The sequence below is a fragment of the Strongylocentrotus purpuratus genome, unplaced genomic scaffold (assembly GCF_000002235.5).
Source record: "Strongylocentrotus purpuratus isolate Spur 01 unplaced genomic scaffold, Spur_5.0 spur5_scaffold_16, whole genome shotgun sequence".
NCBI classification, from domain to species: domain Eukaryota; kingdom Metazoa; phylum Echinodermata; class Echinoidea; order Camarodonta; family Strongylocentrotidae; genus Strongylocentrotus; species Strongylocentrotus purpuratus.
This window is the reverse complement of record NW_022145601.1, coordinates 6449174-6473660: the sequence shown is the minus strand read 5'-3', so window position 1 is coordinate 6473660 and position 24487 is coordinate 6449174. Positions and strand designations below refer to the sequence as shown.

At 39.5% G+C, this 24487-nt stretch overlaps 2 protein-coding genes across 3 annotated transcripts; both read right to left on the bottom strand.

Moving 5' to 3' along the window:
- Window positions 1-1374: 1374 nt before the first annotated feature.
- LOC594408 (nucleoside diphosphate-linked moiety X motif 8) lies at window positions 1375-10013 on the bottom strand. 2 transcript variants are annotated; one of them, XM_030986628.1, is made up of 6 exons: window positions 9820-10013; window positions 7756-8365; window positions 6935-7067; window positions 3482-3556; window positions 2383-2630; window positions 1375-1978 (listed from the first exon to the last, which is right to left on the bottom strand). In XM_030986628.1, the coding sequence occupies exons 2-5, from the start codon at window positions 8283-8285 to the stop codon at window positions 2385-2387; spliced, it is 984 nt and encodes a 327-aa protein (XP_030842488.1). In that variant the 5' UTR covers window positions 8286-8365; window positions 9820-10013; the 3' UTR covers window positions 1375-1978; window positions 2383-2384. The 2 variants fall into 2 exon arrangements, with proteins under 2 accessions (XP_030842488.1, XP_030842487.1); XM_030986627.1 differs by lacking the exon at window positions 1375-1978 and having other exon boundaries at window positions 2382-2630.
- A 6279-nt stretch (window positions 10014-16292) lies between these two features.
- On the bottom strand, window positions 16293-22861 carry LOC105443845 (xylanase/beta-glucanase-like). Its single transcript, XM_030986626.1, has 5 exons — window positions 22675-22861; window positions 21401-21561; window positions 20418-20558; window positions 18243-18344; window positions 16293-17579 (listed from the first exon to the last, which is right to left on the bottom strand). Exons 3-5 carry the CDS (start codon window positions 20469-20471, stop codon window positions 17331-17333), a joined length of 405 nt encoding a protein of 134 aa, XP_030842486.1. The 5' UTR covers window positions 20472-20558; window positions 21401-21561; window positions 22675-22861; the 3' UTR covers window positions 16293-17330.
- Between the last annotated feature and the right edge of the window lie 1626 nt (window positions 22862-24487).

Genomic DNA, 24487 nt, shown 5'->3' with positions numbered 1-24487 from the left:
CGTTACAACACCTATCAAATATATAATATATGACAAATTAAATTTTAAAAGGATTGTAGTAATACTATTTAGTTATTTTAGTTCAGACTTCAGACCTGTCTTTTCAAAATTCGTCAATCTAACCATTGATAAAGACAAGTCCACATGGGCTGTAGAGGGCAGCGGTCAACTTATGATCTGTACTATGGCTTGATTTATAAAAACAGTGTGATAAGATTACATTAGAAGTCTTAGATAATACATATAGATTATCCTTGCTTGATTCTCCCATATGAAATGCATTGGAAACTCATTTATAAAGTAGACTAACAAACTCTTTGTTAAAGGGGGTGTAGCATGGCAAATACTGGTTAACGCCATCTACGACTTCTTTTGGACAACTGCACGTGAACGAGTGGACTCGATGAACAGTCAGCGCGCGCTAGCGTTCATGGAACAGACCAAAGTTCTCCTCGGGCTTAGGTTTCGCATATGTTGCACGCACGTGAATAATGCGGTTGCGTTGTCCATAGCTGTATTATACCTGATCGACTCCGAGCCAGGCCACGGGAAAGACACGAGGACACGTAGTCCCGTCATGCTACACCCCCTATAATACAGGGTTATTAAGTTCATCCCACTTCAATGTATTCTATCGTATTTTGAACCTGATATAACATGGCTTTTTTATGGGCAAGTATAAACTATATTGTCCTATATATGTAACCAACCAGACAGAATTTACACAGCTAAATTTCAAACTATCAAAATAAATCCTATATCAGGTTCTTTCAAAATAAAGCCAGACTCAGGTCGTAAAATGTACTGTACATAACCTTCAGAGAATTAAAACTGTTTCCCTCGCATTATTTATTCATGGTATAGTGTTATTTTCTCATATATGGTATTGTCTATGTATGGAAGATTTACTCAAATATTCTTTCAATATGATATAGGGTTTGGACTTAGGAGACATGAACAAATACAATGTACATAATGGGGAAAACCAGAAAATATTTGGTATTATTAATCGTATCAGACATTTGAGCAGGACAATTTTTAAATGTTATTGCCCTCAAGGTTTGATGGATAAACCAACAAAACTACAGGCGAACAAAATATTATTGACCGCTCAGAAAAGTCAATGGGATTTTGTGTGTAATTTGCCGGTCAATACGGTTATACAGTAAACCGATGAACAAATATTATTGCCCGATCTGAAAAGTCAATGGGATTTTGTGTGTAATTTGCCGGTTAATATGGTTATACAGTAAACCAATGAACAAATATTATTGCCCAATCTGAAAAGTCAATGGCAAAATGCCTGTTAAACTAGTGAGCAATAATCGAGCCAGTTGTAAATTTCATCGCGCACCAGCTGCTGGTATATTACGCGGTATAAGAAAATGTTGTATTGCCCAGAAGGCAGTCAATATTACTTAATAATCTTAGATTCATTGGATGTTATTGTAACACCAGTCCTACCCTCAAACTTACTCCAACCTGAGTGAACCTGACGGAAAACAGATAAAAGTCCTTGCCATTGGGGGTAATATCATGATTTGTTTGGTCTAATGTTAATCTAGTGTCATTTTTATCAACCTGACTTGAAAGCCAGAAACTATCGCACAAATTAAATGTTCACAGATTTCGCAAGTGGTTTGAATTTGCAGAAGTTTCATGCCACAAAATAGTTGATCAACCTTCAGCTGAATTTTTACAATTCATGAAAGTTTCTTGCTCTGAAAATTGCCTTAAAACCATGAAGGTTTCACGTTGTGTATTTTTCTGGTTTGATGGTATTTACTCTGGATCCACCTTTTTAAAATTGCACTACTCGACTTATTGCACAATTATTAACAGCCCACACTGACCAAAATCTGCAGTTACAAACTAAATTATTAATATCTTTAACAAGTTTTGAACATTTTTAAGTATGTGAAATATCTATTTGTCTCGATTTATGTTTCTTGAGACTCCTAGAGTCCACCTTTTATTCCTGAGATACAAAAAACAAAACAAAAATCAAATTTACAAGGGGTATGAATAATTTAGTTGATAACTGTATGTACTTGTGAGTAGAATTTGATAGCACAGGCTTTACACATGATCTTGGTGCTTAATCCCACTAAAGCTTGGAGCGCATTCAGTTTAGTTAGCAAAGGACATTTCCCAACGGCTGATATTTTCATGAAGAGCACAGCGCTGACCGCTGAGGGAAAATTTGATCACGAAGGAAAATACACCTGCTGTGCGGTCCACAAATGTTATATCACACATCCTACCAGTCAATATCTGTTATATTAGATAGCCTTGATTCCACTGTGTTATATAAAATTGTAACAATGGGTTGAATTCCCATTGGCAATAGTTTAAATTAAATTCCCTTAGGCAATTCCCTACCGTCATGATGAAGCAGCCTGTTCTTTCTTGACCTGACTAAGAAGTGACCGGTAGTGGTCAGGGACAATGGCCTGAAGGGCAAGGTCCAAGATGTAAGCGGTCAGTCCCCAGACCCGATGCTCTCCGCCTAGAAAGACAGGTAAAGCCGCCATAGGTTGTCCAGAATACTGGTGGGGCTCGAAGACAGTGTACGCTTGGCAGGCTGGCCTGCACAGATGGGACAGCGTCATTACAAACACGGAAGCAACCTGAAAAAAAAGAAGAACAAAAATAAGATTAAGATTCAGATGATTTTACCTATGAAAAATAGTTTCAGATTCAGACTCAATCAATTAATTGTTTTGTTTATTTACTTCATTTTCATAAAAAATACAATCAAAGTAGTTAAATATTCATACAACAAAACGATAAAAATACTGAGTAATCAATATCATATGTATTACTTTTCAATTTCTATAAAATGAAAAAGGAGAACTTAAAAATAGCCTATGATGGCTTTGTGAGATAATGTTCCCAGTAATATATTCAACTAATTTTTATAGAGCATAGGTTATACATACCAAGGACTATTATCATATGATGTAGGTCAATACCAACATAAATACAAATGAAAATTAGATTAAAATATCAGAGTGATAACGGTCACACAGTTCCTTTACACAAGTTTACCAGAACTCAACCAATCCCCACACACCTTGACCAATCCCCACACACCTTGAACAATCCCCACACACCTTGACCAATCCCCACACTCCTTGACCAATCCCCACACACCTTGACCAATCCCCACACACCTTGAACAATCCCCACACACCTTGACCAATCCCCACACTCCTTGACCAATCCCCAAACACCTTGACCAATCCCAACACACCTTGACCAATCCCCACACACCTTGAGCAATCCCCACACATCTTGACCAATCCCCACACACCTTGACCAATCCCCACACACCTTGAACAATCCCCACACACCTTGACCAATCCCCACACTCCTTGACCAATCCCCAAACACCTTGACCAATCCCAACACACCTTGACCAATCCCCACACACCTTGACCAATCCCCACACATCTTGACCAATCCCAGACCTCCTTACCTCATCAGGGTTGTACTTCAGACTTTGAATGTCAATCTCTCCAAGGTGGCCTATGATTGGTACAACTGTGATCCTCTGTAAACAAACAAATAAATATATATTGTTATTCTTATGATTTTAGACTCACCAGTACCGTAAAAGAAACGGAACATGTATTTCCATATTAAAAAGTGTAGAAAAATAAAATTTCTGAAAGCGGGACTGCACTACCTGTAGCTACTAGAGACCTCTATATAGCAAACAATGCCAAAGTGGTACTCTTTGATCCCCCATGATCCCCTTTTCTTAATGTTAAAGGGGAAGTCCAACCTGAAATTAAGTTAGTTTTAATAGGAGTAGAAAAATGAGAGAAACAAGTCAGTGAAAGTTTGAGCAAATTCCGATTAAAAATAAGGAAGTTAGGATTTTTGAAGTTGTGATCAATCAAACACAAATTGGCAACTCTATGACGTATCATGCGAGCTCAGCTTCCATTTGCTCAGTACTAAAAAATCTAAAATTTTCATTTTCCCTCAAGAAAAATTTCAACCATACATGCACCCTAAATATAATAATTGCAAATATGTTTCTATACTCCCCCTGCAAGGAACAATATATATTTCGTCATCAATAACGAAGAAAACATGATTTTATGGAATATTATGCACAAAGCAAATGAAGGAGAGCTCGTATAATAAGTCACAGAGTTGCCAATTTGTATTTGATTGATCACAACTTCAATAATTCATAACTTTCTTATTTTCATTCAGAATTTGCTCAAACTTTCACTCACCTGATTTTCTTATTATTCTGCCTCTATCGAAACAAACTTATTTTGGGGGTGGACTTTCCCTTTAATAGAGAGCTGATTTGATGAGATAATCACCTGACAGTGACCACGCTGTGAGGTCTAATCCCTCCTGGCCAAACTAGTGCAGACAGACATTAACGTATGCAATATAAAAAATAATCATATAAAATAATAACAACAAGTCATGAAAATCAATGCAGTTAGTTCACACCCAAATCAAACAATCATGAAACACAATAATGTATGTAAATACATAATATGTGATTCAGCATAACAAACTTTATAGACAGATACCCTTCTTTTTTGAAGAAAAAGAAAAAGTTTAATATATCAAATTTGGACCCAACAATGGGAATTTGTATTAACCAAATCTGCCTAGTATGGATGTACACCCATTAAAATGAATATTCATCATATCAAATACTATTCACAAGCATGATCAGATGACAATGTAAAGCACCTGCTTTATTTGCACTTTGCATAATTTAAGGAATGCAGATTTTCACCTCAAACTACAATATATATATCTAGGCATACCAACAGCACCAAACAAGAATTAAGGCCGCAACAAATGGCCTAGGACTGATCAGTTTGGAGTTGATTTAATAATAAAAATAATAGTGAACATTTATAATGCGGTTTGGATTGTAAAGTTCTGGCAAGCCTAACCAGGGGTGATAAAAATAGATAAAAAATAGGTTTTTTGTTTTCCCCTCAACCACGCCCCCCTTGAGTAAAAAAAAAAAAAGACGATTCGCGGGGAAAAAATGGCATCTAACAAACATTCCCCCCTTTCGAGTAAGAAAATTGAGACAAAATTGGGAAAATTGGGGAAAAAATAGGGAAGAATAGAGATAATAAGAGGGAAATCGGGAAAAAAAAAAAAATTTAAATTGGGAAGAAAAAAAAAATCAGGAAAAAAAATCGGGAAAAATAAAAACAAATCGGGAAACCGATTTAAATCGGGTTTTTATCAGGCCTGCTAACACAATGGCTCGTAGGTGTGCATACTTTTGCAGTAAAATTGGAGCATTGTTTGAAAACTTCTCATATTATTGTTAGCAACATGGCCTATTAATTCAAACTGACCTCGCATCCTATAACAGATTGCACTTTTAAAAAAAATAGATTTCACTATGAATGAGAGTCAAAGTCATTAACTTGAAGTATAAGGTTTTTTTTATAAAAAGCTGTTGCTAATACTGGAAAACCGCACACAAGTATCAGGGACCTACTATGCTAATGTTATCATATTTCCTGTCTGGTGTTTTTAAAACACTGAAACAATGGAACAATAACACCAACACTCTCTGACCTCAGAATAAGCACAGCAAAGGATGTCAGACTGAATGGAAGACAATGAGGGGGGGGGGGGGGGATGTCACAGGACCTACATTATACAAGTACCTGTATTCAGTATGGTAACCTCTATTGTTTAAATATTGTAGTACTTAACAGTGTTCATAAAATGATTTTAGAAAGCTAGCCATCGCAACCCATATATACATAACTTTTGATTTCATTTGTGCAAATGTGAGTTGAGATTTTCAGTGAATGTGATTAAATTGCAAATAAACAAGTACATGGTATGTGTTTGAGATATACATAGTGTATGTGAATAAAAGTTACACAGAGACGATAAAAACAATTGATTGTGGTACCATAACAACCTTTCGATAAAAGATAAAGTGAATGCAAGGGTGACTATGGGAGGGAGATAGAGAGAGAGAGGAGAGGTGAGTTGAGGAGAGAGAGAGGGGGCATGAGAGACAGACAGAGAGAGAGAGGGAGGAGCGGAGATAAAAGGAGAGAACCGGAGAGAAAAACAAGAGGAAACAGAGCATTATTTGCAAACCTAACCCTACACTTTCGAAGAATCAAAGCCTGGAAAAATTATCACTGGAAAATGTATGTATCTCTGAGCATCAATCAATGAGTTATCACCAGGCAAAATGATGAGTTTGGTGATCCAACAGGCTCTTTCAACAATTTCTCAGGACTTTTCTTCATCAGAAGGACTGGGTTAAAGTTTGGGTTGCAATTGGCTTTGAGGTTAGGGTTAGGTATAGTGTTGGATCCATGGTTAAAATAGTCACCCAAATAAAATTCATGACAACTGATAATCATAGACAAATTAAATATGGATGGAAAGATTTTCTCTTGAAAAACATGAACAATTTGCTTAAAAATCATATAGATATCATGGAGGGCTTAAAATGCAATTTTGTCGGTAATTGTGTCTCACACGTGACGTCACGAATCTTGATGCTCTACAGAGGACCGCTGAAAGCAGAAAATCAGGATCTCAAAATTAACACTTTTGAGAGATGATTACTGCGGGCCCCAAACATAGTTTGAAGAGGAAAGTTTTTACATTTGATCAGTAAGGCTTCCTTTTCGCAATGATATGAATTTTGCATCAATTAAAAACACTTTTTATTCTTCGGGTGACTACTTTAAAGTTAAGAACTCAGTTTGGGTAGAAATTCCACGAGTGAAAGCCGAAGGAGCATGTGTCATATTACCATGAAATGGGGTTGATATCATGCAAACCTCTTGAGGGTCGTCATCCATGCAAGTGAAGCGAATACAGAGGGCACTGACAAAAGAGAATTAGTGAACATCACCTTGAAACACAACAGACAATTTAGCACGTAATCTACCTCTCTTCCGACAGGGGCTAGGTTACCCCACACCTCCACTGTCTCTGGGTTGATGCCAAGCTCCTCCTGTAGTTCACGCAGAGCGGTGTAGCACACGTCCCCATCCGTGGGGTCCATCTTGCCTCCTGGAAAACTGAGGAAATACTACATGTAGAATCTTGGTCTGAAAATCTATTATTGATCTACTATTGAAGTTCAATTGCTCTATGAATGCCGACATAGGATGCAATTAAAAATACATTACATCAGTGGTAGTGATGTCGGTAAATTACCCCGCATTTAAGAAAAATACACCAAGGTCCAAGTTTTTCTCTGGAAAACATTTTTAGTCCTCATGTCAAAGTTTTATTTTACAACTAAAATAGAATAGAATAAATGAATGTGAAGTGGGATCAGCTAAATCACCTTAACATACAAAGTGTGTTAATAGTGGTCCTCTCTTGTACAATAATTTTGTTTAAAGTGAGAAAAAAAACAGGTCACGTATTACTCAAAATTTCTCACTGGAAATCTACACATTTAGGAGAGATAGAGAGAGAGAGAGGGCTAAGAAGACAGTCATCTACTCTTGAGCTCCAGAGTTTGTACATGGGTACCCGGTAGGATGCGAAAGCTAATGTGGTTTGATTAGCAAGTGTGCACTTGTAAAAAAGACGCCTGGCTGGAATGCTCCCCAGGGATTGGAGAATGTGCATACATTGTGTGAGGGTAAGTCTGAATCCTATGACCGGGTAATAATCTGTAAAGCGCTTTGAGAGGTCCTACGGTCCTGAAAAGCGCTATATAAGAACTAGCTATTATTATTATTATTATTTACACACCTGACCTCGCCCGAGTGGTCTTTGAGTGTCCTGGTCCGGAGGGTGAACAGAATGCAGGGTTCCCCGTTGACGCTGCACAGGGGCACCACCACTGCCCCTCTCTGCTTCACATCCTTGGTGTAAAATCTCCTCAGTGTCCTCAGCTTAGAAGAAAGACTGCTCATCACCCTCTCCTTGTTCTCGACCGAGAAGGCATCCCCGAGAGAAGGCGTCTTTGCCCCAGACATGCCGCTCGTGGAGCCTAACCGAGCAGGTTGCGTATCAGAGACGCCTGTCTTTAACAACTCTACAACATCCCCATGGGTATACGAAGGGCCACACATTCTTTGAACAACTGAATGTAATGGAGGATGTCTTAAATGGCAATCTGGAAGAATCTTTCTATTTGCTGCATGACTAACTGGAGAGGAACAGGTAAAGATGATGCTGGATTGTCTTTGTAAACCACCTGTTCTGCAGTTCATTTGTCTTGCACATATCGACCATATTGATGCTCTTTGTGTTAACTTTGGAAAGAAGCACAGAGGCATGGCTAGGTTGACAAATTTATAGTTTGCCGTCAGTATTTGATGAGACAGTGGCTCTTTTGCTCCTCACAAGGTTTGCCGACCTGCAAAACAGAGAAGAAAAAAAAGAAATACTATGTTTTGTGAATAAGATCGAGATTGCACTACAGGAATGTGCACAGCAGCATGTACGGTTCATGAAGGGGGTACCTTTAAAAAAGATCCTGGCTTTTAAAGATGTACATGCCATTCATAGTCGACATTGTAGATCTACTGTACCTGTTAATTATGAATGTGACAGATGTATCTAACCTTAAGGGCTAAGTGGTTATGAAATATAATAATGATATCACCTAGCCTTAATTGGCAACCTATTGCCTGCATAAAGAGTGAGGTAAACAAAACATGATAAAATGCATTTGTAATTACCCCTTCATACGCCTGACGAAATTTGCAAACTACCTTTGGAGTTTGCTAGTGGACCTTTCTTCTCATACTAAACACTTTGAAATCGGTAGAAAATTGAACCAAAATGCGGAAATTTGTTACCGGAATGGTAGTGCTTTGCTCACCTTCCACATGTCCTTAAAGACAATGGGCTTACATGCGATTGGCAAATACATGTACATTACAAAAATGCTGACCTCTGACGAGACTTCGCAATGTTGGTTCTGCCGGAAACGCAAAATTCATGGGGTATATATAAGAAGATGCTTGTTTTCCTGTTGTCAACTTGATACTTACTTTACAACTTACTTTAGTACACTAAACTTATCGCTATTGTCATAAAGTGAGCATAAAATTGGCAACACGTAAACAGGCATTTTTAGGTGCGGGAAGGGGCGATTACAAATGCAGTTTATCTTGTTTTTGTTTACATCACTCTTTATGCATGCAAATTGGTGCCAATTAAGTCTAGGTGATATCAATTATCACCAAGATTAGAACGCTTTGCAGTGGTGTACTGATGAACTATGGGAGGGCATTACAAGACATTTTCTTACTAAGGAGCCTGAAAAGACAGGTGAATACAGGTGAAAAATCATGCAACAATAACCATAGACCTAAACACTGTGTTAATGTCAACATTAATTCATTAAATTAACATTTAATTAGATCTAATTTGTTTATAAAATAAAGTCAACATTAATAAATCAAATTCATTTCAACATGATTAACAGGACACTGTCAATTGTCCTTCTTCTTCTTCTTCTCCTTCTCCTTCTTCTAAATCTAACTAGACTACTTCTAGTTCTAGACTCTACTTATTTTTCTTCTTCTTCTTCTCTTCTTCCTAAAGACTTAAAGTTTCATTCTTTCTTCCAATTTTTTCTCCATGACCATGTCTTCTTATTTGGATAGAATCGGACTACTCATAATGCTTAACTTAACAAAAGCCTTAAGAATCATACAAGTTCTCTCAAACCGATACTCAACTCAGCTAGTCATAGCATGTCTCTTCTTTCAGTTGACGCGTTGCAATTGCGTTGGCAGAGAAAATACATAGACACAAAATGCAAGGTATGGGACTGAGGTATGGAACTGCATACCGTATTACCTTTCGATGTTTCGCTACAGAAATCCGTGGTTGAGGTCAGTCTTGTTCAAACACATGCAGTGTCCTGGTTTGGAAATGCGATAAAATATCTGAATTACAATAGACTTCAAGTTCTCTGACCGCAGAACAACCCCAAAATATCCAATAAGGCGATAGCAAATGTCAAGTTACTGAAAAAACAAAAAAGTTGTTGTTGTTGTGTTTTGAGTTATTGGCGATTAGTCAGTGATTTGACTATTGTCGCCATTTAATTTCGTGAACTACTATGGTATCCTACACTGAACAAATACCATAAACCCTAGTTCTCGTTCAAATTAAAAAGTTGGTAATTATATGATGGTCAAAGTACGTTTTCATTTGGACATATTGACATTGTGTTCGAATTTCACAGATATTTCTGATATAAATGAATTGAAAAGGAAACGACCTCCCTTCCTCGGAGGGGCACGCATATATTCGTCTTTTAAAATTTAAATGCACTTTGAACAACGGTGTCGATTTGTATCTGTGGTTGGGGGGGGGGGGGGGGGAATGATAGGTGCCAAAATATTTTCGGCAATAGATCAAAGCAACCAAGAAGTAGAGGCGTGTGGCAGGTTGCACGGTTTGCACCCCCTCCCTTCCCAGTTATTAACTTTTTCAAGTCACCCTCAATAAAGATAACATTTCAGAGAATATGGGAACCATGTGGGTCCCACATGGGCTTGCTACCTGGGTTATTATCCTGTCAAGCGCGTAGCAAGGATTTTATTTTAGGGGGGGGGGCGGTAATTATATTTAAACGTCTTTGGGCGGTAGTGAGCATACGAAGAGTGCGAAGCGCGCTCCGTAGGGGGTGGGTGCAGGGAGGGGGGGGGGGTGGGTTCCCCAACCCGCGCAAATCGTGGAAGCTCTATTAGATTATTAGAGAAAGAAGACGATTCGTCCCGGCCTCGAGAACGGACGGACCCCATGCGTGTTCCCAAAATGTCCGGTAAAGGGGTACTTTTCGTGCGACAAATTCCGGCCCGAGAATTGTAAAATAAGTGTATTAACTTTTCACTCGGAGATTTCTTTAAAAAGGGGGTGTTTTTTCTTTTTTTCTCTCATCTCTTTGGACTCCTGAGAAATTATTCCGAATTTAGGGGGGTACATTGAGCATTTTTCATGATTTAGGGGGGTCTCCAAGGCAAGAAAATCCCGCGAAAAGCCCGCGAAATGGGGGTTCGGAAATATTGGCAGTCCTCAGATAGGGGGTGCTTTCAAAAAGAGGGAACAAGCATAATACCCTAAATAACACTGAGTGGGGGGGGGGGGGGGCGGGCGATTCGTTTACCGTTCTCGACTCTTAATCCTTGTCTAAATTCAGTTTCTGTTGACGTTTCATTAAATTAATAAAGAAAGAAGACGATTCGTAGTACCAGTCTCGACTCTTAATCCTTGTCTGAATTCAGTTCCACCCCCTTCCCGGCCGCGCGAAGCCTGGAAGCTTTGACGTTTCATTACATTATCAGAGAAAGAAGACGATTCGTTGTACCGTTCTCGACTGTTAATCCTTTTTCTTCCTACGTCCTCTTCCTTTCTTCTTTCTCTCTCTCTCTCTCTCTCTCTTTTTTATTTGGCCGGCGGTTGTTGTTGTTGTTGTTTGTTTGTTTGTTGTTGTTGTTGTTTTTTTTTTTTGGGGGGGGCGACTGCCCCCACCGCCCCTTGGCTACGCGCCTTATTATTGATAATCCTCTCTGTCTCTCATTTTGCACTTTATCACACACATGAACATGCACTCTCACTTCCCCTCCCCAACACACCATTTCCGCACACCGGTTCACACATCATACACAATGGATGGGGGGGGGGGGGGGGGGGGGGTAGTGATCACTAATTTTTGTTTGGTCCTCGAAAATTTGAAAAATTGCACCCCCCCCCCCTTGGCGCTCAAGGGGGGGGGGGGTCCATCTCCCCAAAAAGGTAAAATTAACGTTAACAAATGTAAAAATACACATTTTTTTTCCCAGGGGGGGGGGGGGGGTCGGGCCCTCCGGTCCCCCCTCCTGGATCCGCTACTGGGGTTCACCGGGTAAAGAATGGATGTAGGGTAATCATGAAGAAAATCTAAATCTTTTGTGGAAGGGGTGAAATGAATTTTCGAATATCTGTTTTAATTTCATACGATGTATCATGTATGTGTCGTTTATGTTTTGATCAAAGCAAACCGAAAACTATGTGTCATCTGAATCTGCCCTTCCATCCAGGTGTTTCATCTATTAATTATAATCACCTGAGGCTAGTAGTAGCCCTCTGTCACACACCGTATTCGGACAACTACCCCCAGGACATCCATCCCGGATAACCACCCCAGTCAACTACCCTCTTAAGGCAACCATCTTCTAGGACGACTACCCCCATAACGAAATACCCCCGGACGACTACCCCAGACAATTACCCCCAGGACAACTACCCCGGACAACCACCCCCATTTAACTACCCCCTAGGGCAACCATCCTCTAGGACGACTACCCCCCCCCCCCAGGACGAACTACCCCCGGACGACTACCCCAGACAACTACCCCTATGATAACTAACCCCTAGGACAACTACCACCCGGACAACTACCCCCGGAGAATTAACCCCTAGGACATACCCCCGTACAACTACCCCCAGACAACTACCCCTAGGATATATGTCCGGGGGTAGTTGTCCTAAGGGGGTAGTTGTCCGGGGTATTTTTCTGGGGGTAGTTGTCCCAGGGGGTAGTGTTTCCGGGGGATAGTTGTCCTAGGGGGTAGTTTTCCTATGGGGTAGGTGTCTAAGGGTAGTTGTCCTGGGGTGAAGTCGTCATAGAGGGTGGCCTTTGAGGGTAGTTGTCCTAGGGGGTAGTTGTCCTACACTCTTAATGTCAGCGAGTAAATTGTGCCGAGTAAAACAAGTTGAGTAACAAAATGAGCAATTCAGTACTCAAGCTGGAGTAAGACCTTGATTTTAGTGGTACTCGTCACCCGAGTAATTTGTTACCTTCGATAAAGAGTAAATCAATGACTCAACATTGAGTACGAATTTCGTTTGTATCAATTTTGAGTAAACTACGGTTGGGTATTACGCTGCGGCAGGTGATAAATAAATCAACATTGATCTCTTACCCGAATTTACCTCGGGTGCGAGTGAAAGTTGGATCGATGGAAAGTGCAACTAGCTGTCAATATGCATGTGACACCTGTTCTACACATTTTTACATAATAGCAGCTGTATGTTCCTTTGTCTACCTAAGGAACTGGATATTTTGTACTCTTTCATTGTCCGTCATGTGCATGTCTCGTGCATGCATGTGCGCGTGCAGAAAGATGCGAAAGAACTGAGATACACTCTTAGAAAAAAGGGTGCAAAAAAGGGTGCAAAATAAGAGTTTGCACCCTTTACATAAAAATGAACCCTATTGAAGGAAAAGGGGTTAAAAAAAGGGTGCAATATAAGATTTTGCACCCTTCCCACAAAAATGAACCCTATCGACCAAAAGAGGGTGCAAAATAAAAGTTTGCATATTGCATGCATATTCATGATTACTTTCCACGTGTTCACATAAAAATACATTTATCATGATTTGTTAAGCAAATTATGACAATGCATATCAATTTTTTGATTTTGTATTTTCCTTTGGCAATCATTAACCAATATATTATTTTGTCTGATCATGTTACAATTACATTCACGTTTTAGCAATAGATATATTGATTATATGATTACTAACCAAGAAACATCATGCATGTTTAATATGTATTTGTGTACGAGCAAATTTTACCAGTATTCCTCGATGATGGGTGCAGGATTGCACCTTTTAAAGGGTGCAGGATTGAACCCCTAAAGGTGCTGCTATTGCATCGGTTTGCACCCCTAATGGAGTAAAAACATGTACTTAACTAAGTACATGTTTTTACTCAATATTGATTGAGCAACTAAGCGTTACCCAGAAAACATACTCAATATTTGAGCAAAAAAATCGCTCAAACAATTTGAGTCAAAACATATACTCGTTAATTGAGTAAAATTTGGCTCAACTCATGAGCAGTTTCTTACTCGACATGAGTTGATTACGTTTCTACCCAGTACTGAGTAAAAAAGGAAACCGCTAAACAAAGAGTAAATATTGAGTAAAGGTTGACTCATTCAAACTGAGTAGAGATTTAGTCTTTTATTGAGTAATATTTTTACTCAACAGATGGGTAGATTTGTTACTCAACACATGCTGAGTAAAGTTTACTCAAAAGTCGGGTGGTTTCCTTTTGACCACCCAAAAGAGTAACATTTTGACTCAAATTGAGCAGTTTTTTTTTTTTAGAGTGTAGGTGGTAGTTGACTAGGGGTGGTTATCCAGGGCAGGGGGTAGGTGTTCTAGAACCGTCACACACATATACCCATCAAGTATTCTCTCTCTCTCTCTCTCTCTCTCTCTTTTTCTTTCTCCCCCTCTCTCTCTCTCTCTCTCTCTCTCCCCCCTCTCCCTCTTTCCCTCAATCTGCCATCTCTCGACAATATATCCCCCCTCTCTCGTCTCGCCTTTTCTCTCCTCTCCGCTTCTCTGCTATCCTGAGCATCACAGTAAGTAATACGCTAAGACTCCGCGGGGGGCATGACGTCTCCGCGAGCCTTTGTATTCTATTGTTTTTTAATGAGATCGCCGACCGAAGTTGGTGCAGCTATCTCCTCCTGAACCCTCCCCTCGGGGTCCAGGTGCCCGGTGCCAACGTCCGCGGGAGAGTCTACTCTGTGGAATTGGCAATACTCCGCCCGAGGTCCTCCTCCGTGTCGACGTCCAGGGCAAAAACAGACGCGATATGCATAATGCATGATATGCGTGACGACAGAGATACTCATGCATATTCCACATTACATCCGTATCAAAGACACACACAACAGATGATTATCAACTCAAATTATGTTGAGTATCAATGCACTATGCAAAGGGTCGGGATTACCCGAATAAAGCATCTTGCGATAGGACGTGCTTTGTAGTAGATGCACAAGACAGAAAGATACACGTACGGGGCTTCCCGTCGACGTCCAAACTTAGAGACCTATTTCCATCATGATTGCCGCGATTTGTATATAGTTTTCGTGAATGGAGGTATGAAATCAAAGTTTATTTTGTTAATATTACGGTCATGTTTACTGAACTTTGATTATCATTTTCTAAAGGAAAGTTTTCACAAGAAAACCATTGGATTGACAGCTCAGTCGCAAGCTCACTTCAGTCAACACACGTACAGTATACAGTATACACGGTGCTCGGCCGGGGCGGTGCATTGACTGAGTGAGCTGCGCTAGAGTCGAAGAGTATGGGGGGCCAAGCGGGCCAATATTCGTACAACTATACAACTACACATACGTCTATCCATCCATCGAAGAACCCGTCAACACAACAGCGTGCGGGCCGAAGTGCCATAAATTTGTTTCTTATATTTACAGTAAATTACAAGAAAGCATAAAATAAGGTTATGAATTGTACATTTGCATATTAATAGTTCAATATCAACCAGATTATCTTCATCACCATGGAGCGGCAATTAACTGGAAGAAGACAGTAGCATGTGACTTCATGCATTGCAAAACAGTCAGTTGCGTATTGAGTAAAATTGTTTGGGGGGAGGGGGGTGCAGAAAATAATCTGCATCACCATGCACCATTCTTGCATGTTACATGCAGGCTCCAAGAAACGTTTTTCAAAGTTGGGGGGGGGGGGGGGGGGGGGGGGTCAGTTAGACCGCAGCGGGTTGAGTGTATATAGGCGTGGGGTCCACGCGTTTCAAGGGGCTATAAACACCCGAAAGCTCAGGGGTTTTAGGCATTTAATTAGGGTCAGATGAGCATATTTTTAATACTTTATTTGTGACACTGGCAGGTCACTAATTGGCGTGGGGTCCATACGAAGATTTGCGTAGTGTTGCGTACCAACTACGCTGGCCTACGTTACTATATGCTGAGGGACGCAAAGGGGTACGCAAGATGGACGCAAACAATTCAACATGTTTAATTTGTTCGCGTACTTTCGGCGTAGAAACTTGACACAGAAAGTACGCAACACTACGCTACTGTACGCCATGCCTACGCAACAGTACGCTACCCTACGCCAGATCGACAAAGCAGTAAAAGCTTTACACACAGTAAACAACCGTAAGCAACCATAAGCAAACCTGTACGCCAGCCTACGCCTAAGCGGACACATTTTTTTTTTTTTTTTGTCTCGAAATTTCATAATTGGCCATTTTTTGGCGTTGGGGAGGGTAAGGTCACCTTATTTAGGTTAGCCGTGGGTATAATTTTTTTTTTTTTTTTTAAGTAATAAGAACAAAAAAAACAAAAAAAACAAAAAACAAAGGGGGGGGGGGGGGTTTTAGGTTTTTTAGGGGGGGGGGTTTACATACATAAAAATACCAAAGGGGGGGTTTGAACCCCCAACCCCCCCCCCCCCCCTGCGTACGCCCCTGCGCTGTGACATTCATCTCAACTATTCGTTTAGTTCATTTTATTCCAGTCAAATCAAGCAATAGTCATCGTTCACAGACCTACATAATAAATTCGTTAATGATTTCAAATGTTCAACATTTATACAGCAGCACATACTGTTGGATAATACAATTTAATGTTCAGTTTCACACACAGATATATAATTATCTACATGTAGATGAATAATCGTGCAAGCCATGCTTTGTATTTAGATTTAGAAGTCAATTGAAGCAGCATCAATACTCGTCACAAAACAATGAAATAAAACAAATGTATAGGCTTCTTGATTAATCATACTCCTTATTACTAGAATTACAAGTCTATAATATCTTTAATATTCTTGCTAGTATCATTACATATGGTGCATTTTAACAATTTGACAGCAATGTGATTTTTACCGTCCCAATGCCCATTGTACACGTGGTGTCATTTCGATCGCGTTATCATCCCTACGTCCTACCCAGTCAAATCTATGTTTGCAATTATTGCATCCTTATGCATTATTCAACGCAAGGTTTGCATTGTTTATTTTACATGCGTCTTTTTTTTTCCTTCTTCTTCTTGTTTTCGAGTTAGTTTACACTCGCACGGCGCATCAATGACTGGACCAGTCGCTGACGCAGTACTACGTTAGAGAATGTCGCATCTGTGTTCAATCGTATCCAAGAAGAAACGATTGCTCGCGTTAATAAATCAACGCACTGCAGGTCTGCATCATTCATTATGTTACGGTATTTTCTACGGTATAACATTCATATGCCACGTCAAAAACCGTGGTGGCTCATGACGCAGTACTACGTCAGTAAAAAATAGGGGTTTCACAGGCACAGGCCGCTCGATATTTTGACTTGAGGGTCGGTTGATTTGAGGTCTGAGGGCCGGTTAATATGAATTCCAGTCCCAGACCACCTCTGGTAAAAACAAATGACGCCTCGTGTGCAAGGCGCGGGATATTAAAGTAAGACCAATTATCATGATAATCAGGTACAGGCCCAATGCCTGAACGATCTATGCAACCGCTCTCAGACAGCATCCATCTACTAGTGCATCGTAGTGGTGGTAGTGGTTGTTGTTGTTGTCGTTCCATCTGAAGTAGTGGTGGTGGTGGTAGTGGTGGTAGTCTTGTCATGGCGAGCTATTCGCACTCTTGATGGCTCAAGTACCGGTTCGATCCAAAGTGTCTCGTAATCGGCGCAGATGGAGGCGACGACGGGTGATGTATTGAGATGCAAGAACCCATTCGGTATGACCCCAGCTGACGTGAAGTTCCTACCAGACGTCTCCGGTAGCTATAATAAAAACAGTAACATTTAAACGGGCGTCCCTGGGGGAAATAATAATTTGTTAGGAGGAAGTGGGAGGAGGTGATCCCAGTAGGTCGTTAGCCCAAGAGACAGACAAAACAAAAAAAAATACTTAAGAAAAGTTAATAGTTATAGAAAAGAAAAAAGAGACCAGGCCGCCGGCCCACAAAACCGACAGCTCACAAGACCGATAAAGTAATTAGGCATGATATTTAAAGGAGGAAAATGTCGGTCTCGTTTGGTCGTCGGTCGAGTGAACGTTCCCCTCAAGAAAGTTGTTAGACAGTCCCCTGAGAAGGACATAGTCAGTCTCATAGTCGGGCTGTCTGACGAGCGGACTTTCGGTCTTGTAGCGGAAAGAGGATGTTGTCGTAAATTATTTAAGCGACGTTTGCAGACAGAATATCATGTTTTGTTATCAATAACAAATCAGACAAAATAAGAAAATACAAAAATCGTCCTGATCCATAAAAGGTTAAAGACAATCAAGAATGCTCGTAAATGTTAAATTTTCTCAGAATCGAAGGCATCAAGGCCGTAAACAAAAATTGAAAGAAAAACAATAAAAATCAAGAGTTTATGAATTGTTAAAAAAAAAATAGGAGTAAGCCAGCACTCAAAATAATTATAAACATGCTTTAATCTTACGTCGATCGAATCTCCTTCATTGATGAATTCAACGTCAATGGTCTCGTCAATCACTCCTATCAAACACATCCGCTTTCGGGTCATCGAATAAGTCATCAGGCGCTACGAGGTCAATAGATTAAGAACGAGTTTTAATTCCTTGATTTTATAGCGAGGCAAGGACATCGACTTTTGGAGGATACAAAGGGCTATTAGACTTCAATCCAATGATTCACAAAAGCTTTGCATAAAGAGGAAAATACGAACACATCTCCCAAATCATCATTATTATTATTATTATTATTATATTATTATTATCATTCATTATTATATTATTATTATTATTATTATTATTATATATTATTATTATTATTATTATTATTATTATTGTTATTATTATTATTATCATCATCATTATTATTATTGTTATCATTATTATCATTTCTATCATTATCATTTTTATCATTATCATTTCCATTATTATCATTTCTATTATTATCATTTCTATTATTATCATTTCTATTATCATTATTATTATTTTTATCATTTTCAGGTGGGCTGTATAACGTACAGACCACCTTATAATTTCGTTAGAATTGCCTTTATTTATTTATTATTTATTATATTATATATTTTTCTTATTTCTAACCACTTTTTTGTTGGCAAGATAACTTGGAAATGGCTCAATCAAATAATTTGAAATTTGGCACACATATGTATAGGCATATGTACAAAGCACAATAACGTTTTCAACATTGACCTTCACTGATGACGTCATCTAGGCGCCATTTTGTAAAATTTTACGAAAATCAACTCCTGATCATATCTTCATAACCAAAAGGTATTTCTGATTCATATTTATCATGATCAGGGTCAATATCCGTCCGGTCAATTTCAGGTCAAATAACGCGCGCGTGCGCGTACGTCCGCGCGTCAATGCGCGCGCAAAATTTTGAAATGCTCAAAATCGTCTCAAAATCATTTTGCATACGTTTTAGGCCATTCTAAGCATTTTTTTAAAAATCGCGCACACGCGCATGCGCGCGCGTTTTCGCGCGTAAAACTATTAGACACCATAGAATCGCCATTTTTTTTCTTTCATAATATTCCACATATTCTTACAAACAAATTGATACCATGTTTGTCTCTTATGACTATAAATAATTGAATAATCGACCGTTTAACATGAATTTCAATGCGCGCGAGCTCTTGTAATACATAGCATATATGGGCAAAAACATGCCTATGCAAAATCCATTATAGCTCTTTAGGATGCAAGGTGACCCCAATTTTTTTTTCATATTTTGAGCGAGTATGAATCAGAGATATGATTTCATGTCTCATTTGACCCTCAATTAACTCATGACGCCATCATAATGGCCTCCGAACTCAAAATTTCAATTTGCCTATTATGACGTCAGCATTTTTTTGGAAAATTGATTGTATCTTTCTAAAAATTGATTAATTTTCTTTAAAATTTTGATATGTTCTAGCTGAGACAATTCTCTACAAATCCAGTTGTCACAATTTTTCATTTTGACAAAGGCATCATGGCGTATTTTTGCGATTAAAGGAGGCAAGCTAATTTTTTCACATTTTGCGTGTATTCTCTATGGGACATGACTTTTTCTCAAACTTGATTCTACATTCCCGTCTTTCGCGAGCAATATCTACGTCGTTTTAGCTTCATTTACGCTGAACTCCGAATATGTTGTAGCTGAGACAAAAAGCTATTTCAAATGTACCCTTTATTTTGTCTCAATTTTTTGTTGGATCAGCCCACCTATACCTGTTCCAAACAAGTATTACAAATCTAGTTTTATATTATTATTATCATCATTATTCTTTTTATTATCATCGTCATCATTATCATCTTCGTGATAACATTTTTTAAATAATTTTATATTATAAGTTCTTTATTGATATGTTAATATAACATATTAGTTTACCGCCCCTCCAAATGTCTAGTAATGTGCCTATTATTTTATTAGTATGTTCTTGTATTATTGTGTGTGCACCTATTCTTTGTTATGATTTTCATGACACGATTGTGTACATTTCTATTTTTAATCCGTACAAGATTTCTCGATTCGGCCTCTGGTTGTGATGAAATTTGGTAATAAACCATTTCAATTTCAAATTGTTAATTCATCATTTTTCGTTAATACTAAGATCAGATTCGAACCTCTGACTCACCCGAGAGAAGTCGTAGATAATGGTCGCATTTTCCCCGTAGCCATCTCCCGTCATGTCAACCCTAAGGACGTTGAGGGCGTGGTCGTAGTGACATTTTTCGTCAAAGCGATGATGATGGTAAGAACCATGGCGATCGAATGACTATTATGAATAAGAAAAAATATATGACTAGTAACAAGACTGTAGATTAAAGTTGTAAAGGGATGTTTTTCTTCAAAAGGTTATGGCAAAATTGAGAAAACTCATGTTTCTTGAGTTCAATTTAGCTTTAGAAAGGGTTAAATTAGGATTGTACTTTGTACAAATACATTCAATGGGCTGTCCACAGTAGTAGAGTAAGGAACATACATTACCGCGGGATGTATACAAATGGGTCACAAGGGTGTATCCAGTTTATAATTTCTTGGATGACATACGTTTACGTAGACATATTTTTCTCGCTAGGACCTTGAGGCTTGCTTATGATATAGGATTCAAAAGATATGGAATAAAGACCTATTCTCTTAAAAGTGGACTCCACGAGAAGTTTGAAAAAAAAGAAGTTTGATATGTATACTCGGAGCAGGCGCATTTTAGTGAACCCCCCCCCCCCCCTTTTTGATTTTTTTTACTTCCCCGGTGGGAATTGTCCTGGGAGGGGGGGGGGGAGTGGGGGTGATTGCCTAAGGGGGTAATTTTCAGGGGGTCTTGTCCTTGGGAGGACGGGGGTCCTTTTCCACAGGGGTGATTGTCCAAGGGGGTAATTTTATGGGATGTAATTATCCAGGGGAGGGGGGAGGGAGGGTAATTGTCCATAGGGGATGGTTCTCCTCGGGGGTGATTTTTCGGGGGTAATTATGTCCCGGGGGGGGGGGGCTATTGTTCCGCTTGTAATTAGCATGGCGTGATTGCCAAGGGGGTATATGTCCTAGCTAGAGCCGTTAAAACGTGTGTGGCGTCACCATCTGGACAACAGAAGACAGTCGAGGTGTATTTTGACGTACCTTGTCTACAGGAGCTGCAGGAGTGGCCTTGATGGGTTCACCGTTCTCCTTGCACACGGTTGTCTGGTAGCATTACTGAGGATGAGGAGGACGAAAATAGCGAAGAAGAGATTTAGGCAAACAGCCAGGAAGACCAATGGTGACTTTAGGACATGTCGCACCTGAAGGACAAAAAGAGAAGTACAGATCCAGAGAAGTACAGATCCAATGAGGAAGGAGGAGGAAGAGGTGGAGAAGGAGAGGAGAAGTTGACGATAGAGGAAGAGTACACTGAGGGAAAGAAGGACAAGGAAGAGGAGGGTGACCCTACATCTCTGAGAAAAATGTATCTAGGCCTGTGCTTTTGAGGTTTTCCGGGGTGAGCTAGAATTTATTTTGTTTCGGTCAGCTCTGGAGCTTTCGTTTTCTGGATACCAGGAACTAAGTTATTTTCACATTTTTGTGACTAGTCTATATTATTTCAGGGACCCTTTTCCCGGGATTTTGCCATATAAAGACCGATCGATGTGACACTGGCCAGATGTGGTTGACAGAGGGGTCTCAGGCTTTTTTTTGGGGGGGGGGGAACTCGACTCTTATCCTGCGAATAAACGGTTTGGAAATGTCAGAAATATTAAGTTTAGGAAAGATGAGTATACATCACATTCTCATTAATGTGACATTATTTTGTTAAATATTTTGTTTATTGACATGACAAATGCAAGGTTGGGAGTTTTTTTTTTTATAATGAATGTCATAGAAATGATAAGTTTCCCTTTTATAACTTTTAATAACAATCAAAATTAATCCATGTGTGAAGTATAAAAATAATTAACTTGGGAGTTACACTTGTTGTATACTTAAGAAAATTATTTGAACAACTTTTGCTTGAACTGCACTTACAAAAACATATCTGATTGTACTGAGTTGGAAAATCACGAATATATGCCAGTTGAATAATCAGAGTGAAATGAAGTGGACCAAAGGATTCTCTAATCGAATTGCAGGAACAACGATTATGATCTCCCGTGAAATCGAAGTCTTCTTGTTTGTTTGCCCCCAATCTTTGATGTAATTAGCATTTCATTAAATAACCCTGGTACAAGATAATCGAGGACACCCCCCCCCCCCTCTTTTGAAGAAACTTTCTATATAGTTTCGCCGATGCCGATCGATATTCAGCTGTAGTATGATATTACATACTCTGGATTGCACAAGTAACAGTTAGCAACACAACAATCAGCAAAAAACTGACCATAACAGTTTGGAGTAATAATTGTTTTCAGTTTGCTCACCCTTTCTCGCCTCTGGTCCTCCGTTCTACTACTCTGAAAGTCGGCACCCGGGGTTAAGACACTGTATACTGAAAGTGGTACAGGCATGTTTGCTTCTTTGTCTCAGCTTGGTCCTCTAATGAAATATCTTCCAAGTAATAGCTCGTGTTTCGTTATAAGGAGACTATTATAACTCGTTCTAGTTGAAGCTAGTTTTGACAGCTTTGGAGAGTTTTCCGACCAAACCTGGAAAAGCAATTTCCTTTGTAATTTCCGAAGGACTTGAGATAAAACATTTCCTTCATGGGATATAAACGTGTTGGGCTAAATAATGGGGGGGGGGGGGGGGGGGGGGTTCTTTCTCATAATTTTACCCTGAACTTTAACCAAAGTTTGTTTTGGAATTACTATCCACAAACATAAACATTAAAGATCTTTTCAGTCTTCATGATTAGAAATGCGTAAATCTCCATCAGAATTGATATTTCCTCATTATACAACGTAACTTTTCGCACTGTGACCTCACAGATATTAAAATATTTGCTCGCTCGCTCGCTTCGCCCTCACTCCCAAGTAAATATTCAGACCCTCACATCCAACTGGAGTGTATGATGTTGGACCATGTAAAGATAGAAACAAACATTAAAATCATCTCTGATAATACAATAACAATATAGGGATATGTACCAATATCTACACATTGGATATTCTCGCTTTGAGGTTTCCCTTTGTAGGTACCCCTTTTTTCCACAGAAAATGCCCTTTTGTGTTGGACCCCCACTCTGAAAGGCGCTCCGCCACCCCTGGTTTAGGGAGGGAAGCTGTCCTATAGCATTCCTAAAATCATGTTTGAAATGGATTTAATGAAGCACGGTTTCATGGTTGACTTAGCCATCAGGAAGACTGGATAGACATGATAGTATGCAGGGAAAAGTCGCTGCATGTACCAATCTGACAAAGTAAATGACTTTACATTTTAGTCATCAGGTATCGATTCCAGGGGTCAACTGTGGTCAGTTTTAATTAAGGTCATCCGTGATCTCTCACTCCCCGGCTCTCTCCGCATCTTTCCCCTCTTTGCAGCAATCCTCATTTCTTTCTTTCTTTCTTTCTCTCTCTCTCCACCCCCCCCCCCCCCCCCCCCCACCTCTCCATTCCATCCATCTCCCCGCCTCCTAATCCCGGCTTTTAAAGATTATATCTCTTTTTCTTTCTGTCTTTGATATCTTTCTCTATCTCTTTCTCTTTTCCTCTGCTTCCTTCGCCTTCTGTATCCGTCCCTTTCCCCTGTTTGCCTCATTATGTTCTCTCTCTTTCTCCTTTTTATTCTGTTGATCTCTCTGTCAATTACCCGGCCCTCCCCTCTCTCTAATATCTCTCACTTGCCTATTCCGTCATCATAACTCTCGTTACCAGGTACATTATTTATCATTTCTACAACGTTTTCCATTCGTTGTATGGTTCTCTCTTCTCATATATTATTACTTTGACCAACTCCACCCCCCCCCCCCCCAAAAAAAAAAAAATGGGGAAAAAAATGGTAAATCGTGAATTTATGAGTAGTACGATTTGTGTGCTTGAAACATGTGAACGACATACTAAACTGAATTGAAAACATTGGCAGTTAACCAACCCTCTTTCTCTCTCGGAAAATACTGCTAAAATAGCAACGGAAGCTTATCGACCACATTGTTAATGTAGGTCTCGATATTTCATCATTGCAATGAACAGTTTGTTGAACTTCATTCCAAACTCTAAACCAGATGTGGACCCCCCCCCCCCCCTCCCTCCCATAAGACAAATTCAAGAGTGTGACATGATTACCCAATGTCTA

Coding starts and splice junctions, on each gene's coding strand:
- LOC594408 (XM_030986628.1), bottom strand. CDS start 8,285: ATGCCTCTGTGCTTCTTTCCAAAGTTAACACAAAGAGCATCAATATGG. Junction 3,557..6,934: donor TAGCCCCTGTCGGAAGAGAG/GTAGATTACGTG, acceptor GTTTGTTTACAG/AGGATCACAGTTGTACCAAT. Junction 2,631..3,481: donor TGAAGTACAACCCTGATGAG/GTAAGGAGGTCT, acceptor CTTTTTTTTCAG/GTTGCTTCCGTGTTTGTAAT.
- LOC105443845 (XM_030986626.1), bottom strand. CDS start 20,471: ATGACGGGAGATGGCTACGGGGAAAATGCGACCATTATCTACGACTTC. Junction 18,345..20,417: donor TTATCTACGACTTCTCTCGG/GTGAGTCAGAGG, acceptor TTGACCTCGTAG/CGCCTGATGACTTATTCGAT. Junction 17,580..18,242: donor ATGAAGGAGATTCGATCGAC/GTAAGATTAAAG, acceptor TTTTTATTATAG/CTACCGGAGACGTCTGGTAG.